The sequence below is a fragment of the Neophocaena asiaeorientalis genome, unplaced genomic scaffold (genome assembly GCF_003031525.2).
Source record: "Neophocaena asiaeorientalis asiaeorientalis breed wild unplaced genomic scaffold, Neophocaena_asiaeorientalis_V1.1 scaffold91, whole genome shotgun sequence".
Taxonomy (NCBI): domain Eukaryota; kingdom Metazoa; phylum Chordata; class Mammalia; order Artiodactyla; family Phocoenidae; genus Neophocaena; species Neophocaena asiaeorientalis.
The window spans coordinates 14,631,425-14,635,506 of NW_020173198.1; the positions used below are offsets into that span (position 1 = coordinate 14,631,425).

Consider the following 4,082-nt stretch of genomic DNA (forward strand, 5'->3'; position numbering starts at 1 on the left):
CTCCCCGATTAATTTTTTTCATTCTTTAAGTATCTATTGAGCTCCTACCGTGTGAGAGGCTCAGAGCTAGATGCTGGGAATACAGCTTTGAGCAAAACAAGCCATCTCTGCCCTCCGGGAAGTACCAGTTTAGTAGCAAACAGAAAAGCAGTAAAAAAACAAAACAAAACAAAACAAAAACCCACACAGGATAATTGCAGACAGTGGAGATTAATCAAATGAATGAAGTCTAACAGAAAGGAATTGAGGCAGGGGAGGCACTTTAGGTAGGGTGGTCTGGGAAGGCCTTGCCCAGCTGATAAACACTGTTACCATTATTGGCCACCAACTGTATAACAGACACTGGATCGATCTCTTTCCACGCACAATATTACTGAATCCTTGCACAATGTTCACCATCCCCATTTGCAGACGAGGAATCAGAGGCTCAGAGAGGTGAAACAATTTGTCCAAGGTCACAAAGCCATTAAATGGTGGAATCAGGATTTGAATGCCAATCTAACTGCAAAGCCACTCTGTGTACTCCTGCTTCCCAGGACCACCTTTGCCACCTGCCTCCCTCGGAGCTCTACTTCTGACGCTTTAGACTCCCCTAAGAAACTACTTTGTTTTTTTGTTTGTTTGTTTGTTTTTTGCGGTACACGGGCCTCTCACTGTTGTGGCCTCTCCCGTTGCGGAGCACAGACTCCGGACGCTCAGGCTCAGCGGCCATGGCTCACGGGCCCAGCCGCTCCGCGGCATGTGGGTCCTCCCGGACCGGGGCACGAACCCGTGTCCCCTGCATCGGCAGGCGGACTCTCAACCACTGCGCCACCAGGGAAGCCCACTAGTTTGTTTTTTAATTATTGTTCTTTATTGAGCACTTGTAGAAGCTTCCAGCTTTACGTACATTCTCTGACCCTACCCTCAAAACAATCGTAGAAAGCAGGTGCTCTCACTATATCCATTTTACAACTGAGGAAACTGAGGCCTAAATTCATCCACTTAAGTTCAAACCCACATCTGTGTGACTCCAGGATCCAGACCTCTGACCCGTAAGCTGTCCAGCCTAAGAAGTACCACCCCGGGGAAGCTTGGTGCCCATCGTCCGGCCCCAGCAAGACCGAAGTCTGCATCCGTAAACCGAAAACTCATCCCCTTACTTTACAGATGGGGATACTGAAACTCTGAGAAGCGGAGCGACTTGCCCAAGGTCACACAGAGAGGAGCTACGGGGTCAGGGTTCGAACTCAGGCGCCCTAAGTCCAGAGCCCTAGCGCTTAACCGCCGCACAGCCTTTCCCGAGCGCCTCTCTCGGCCCTCCACCTCCGCTCTCACACTTCCCAGCGCTCCCGGCCAGGGGCTATGCGCCTCCATCCCCAAGTCCAGCCCCGCGGCCTCCCCCTTCTGCCCCCAGTACACTCACTTGAGGTGGTCCAAGGAGTGGATATTGCGGGAAGACTTGCCATGGCCCCCGCCCACCCAGCTCCGCGAGCGGCCAAACATGTCGGCGGCCCTGGCCAGTCGCTTGCCTCACGGTCTCATGCCCAAGCGGCCGAGCGGCCGGGCGCCCGCGGCGGCGGCACAAGCAGAGGAAGCAGCGGTTGAGGTGCTGGAGAGACTGCCAAACACCTTCCCCCCGGCCCACAGTCCAGTACTGACATTCAGCCGGAACCGGCCCTTCGACCGCCGCGCTTTACGGCGCCGTCACGAGGAACGCTGGGAAATGCAGTTCGCCCGCGAGGCCCCCGCTGACAAGACTCTCCGAAGGAACTACAAGGCCCGGAGTGCATCACGCAACTTCAGGCCGGCGACCTTGGAAAAGAGGCGGAGCGAGAGGAGGACAGTCCGCAGTATCTTAGGGATAGGCGGGAATGGGAAACCTATGGGCGGAGCCCTGAGAAATGAATCCGTGAAGATTGGGGAATAAAAGTTACCACAATATTAACAATTATTACCTTTATGATAAGAATAAGAATAGCTGTTGCTTGGCGTATGCCGCGTGCCACTGCCCTAAGCGCTTTACATATATTGTTATTTAATTCTCACAACATCCCTGTGAGGTGGGTACTGCTATTATCCCCATTTTACCCAGGAGGAAACTGAATCACAGAGGGATTGACTTGCCCAAGGTCATACAGTTAATAAGCGGCAGACCCAAGGTTCAAACCCAGGCACCCTTATTTTTATGCCCCAACAAACGAAACTTCACAAAACCGGTAACGTCCTGGTTTGTCCTCACAGCCTTTTTCTTTTTCTACTTCAATTAAAAAATAAATATTGAAAGGCCTTCAAGCAACAATGTACCAAAACTGAATGTCCTGTGCTTTCAGAGGATTTCTCTGGTCTTCGCCGAAAATCCATGCCATTTCCAAAACAACCACACTTATAAAAATAAGGAAACACACAGCTTCCTACACCAGCCAAGAAGATGTATCTAAATTTCTCTCCTGGATCGGGAGTGGGAAGCTCCATTGAGGCGATATTGCCCTGTTCACCATTCATTCATCCATTCATTCATTTCTACACCTCACAGTTATCTAAGGTCTACTGTGTCCCATTAACTGTGCCCAGGACAGAATTGGGCTAAGGGTCAATATTCTCCCCAGTGCCTAGCACAAGGTTTGGCATATAATAAATGTTCAACAAGTATTGTCAGAGTGAATAAATGAATGAGTGAAGATTTGTTTCACCTTCAGGAGTTGGAGGGTTAATGGTTTGCTGTGTAATTCACCTAAAGGGGCAAAAGACAGTCATGGAGAAAAAAGGGCAGGTTCTGGCCTCCAAACACACACAGGCCCAGCAGCCTCCAGGGTCCTCCTGTTTCTCTGGGCCTCAGTTTCCTCATCTGCAAAAATGAGTAACATACACTTCCCCATCTGGCTCCAATTAAGCAATGCCTGTAGAGCACCCAGCTCAACGTGGCCTGAGATTTAAAGGTCTGTGGACTCCTTTGGGAGCCACCTTGGGCAAAATCAATCTCCTGAAGGACGTACAAGGGTTACTGCTGGGGAGGGGAATCAGCGAGTGGAAGAGACTCACTTTTCTGTGTACTTCTTGGTTGTTTGAATGTTTAACCACGTGCACTATTATTGTTTTAAAACGTGTTTTACAAAGTAAAAACAAGAAGCAACCCTAGTGCTGCAGGTCTGACCTGCAGGGAGTTTCTTTACTCAGGTGTCACGGAACCCTATTCCAGCAGCCAGAATTTGGAGAGATGAAGGGGGCACTGATTGATCTTCCCCACCGTGGAAAATTGCCACTTTAGGAAAGGCCAAAATTTTCAAGGTAAGGTCCACCGCCCCTGCCCCCCCGCCCCCTTTTTCAGCAGGTAAACTGAGTCCCAAAAAGGCGTGACGCCAGTACTCAAGTCCAGCCGGGTGCTGATGAAGCTCGCGGTTACCTGCAGCTTTTGTAGCCTTAGGATACGTCTAGGTTTGAATTGCGTTCTGACTCTTTCCCCTCCCCCTACTCTGTCGCGGATTCGCAGAGCGAATTGGATTCCAGATCGGCCCTGAATCCGGAACTAGTAAAGCAACTCAGAAGCCAGCGGCTCTAGGGGCGGAGCGAGGCGGTACCCGCCCCCGGACGGCTCGGGCCAGTGAGCTCGGACGTTGGGCGAGCCAATGAGCGAGGGCAGGGGGCGGTGGGCCAATGAGCGCGGGGCTGCTCCGGAGGCGGTGCTCGGAACGCTACCAGGAGGGCGACGCGGCGGTCGCAGCAATGGGTGCTGGGCCTTCGGGGGTGCGCATGGGGCTCGGGGAACAGCCGGGAGCGGCTGAAGAGACCGTCGCCAGGACTGGCCCTTGACGCTGAACTGCGGTGGGGTCCCCGCAGGCGCTGCGAGGGCCCTTGAGCGGGAGCGGGGAGCATCGGAGGAGCCGGGCCGCTGCCGGCCACTTTAGGGGCCCGCCTGACCGTTGGGTGGATCGACAGTGCCGTGTGGGCACCTCTGGGGGTGGGGTGACCCTCCTGGCACGTTTCGGGGGCCGGGGCGCCTCCGCAGGGGCCGACGCACACCCCAGGGGTGGCACCGCCGGGGCCCAGCGCTGCCTCGGCCAGCCCCCGGGCGCCCCTGGATGGCTGAGCTGCCCTCTCGCCGG

At 53.9% G+C, this 4,082-nt stretch overlaps 1 protein-coding gene across 3 annotated transcripts in view; it reads right to left on the reverse strand.

The window, feature by feature from the left end:
• The window catches only part of CLEC16A (C-type lectin domain containing 16A), a 208,797-nt gene extending 207,148 nt beyond the window's left edge, over window positions 1-1,649 (reverse strand). For 2 of the 3 annotated variants that reach the window (XM_024744278.1, XM_024744276.1), the window contains exon 1: window positions 1,406-1,649. In XM_024744278.1, coding sequence (XP_024600046.1) covers window positions 1,406-1,485 — 80 coding nt within the window. In that variant the 5' untranslated portion in view covers window positions 1,486-1,649. The remainder of the gene's footprint in view (window positions 1-1,405) is intronic. The other variant, XM_024744277.1, reaches the window with a different exon arrangement.
• Window positions 1,650-4,082: the final 2,433 nt, after the last annotated feature.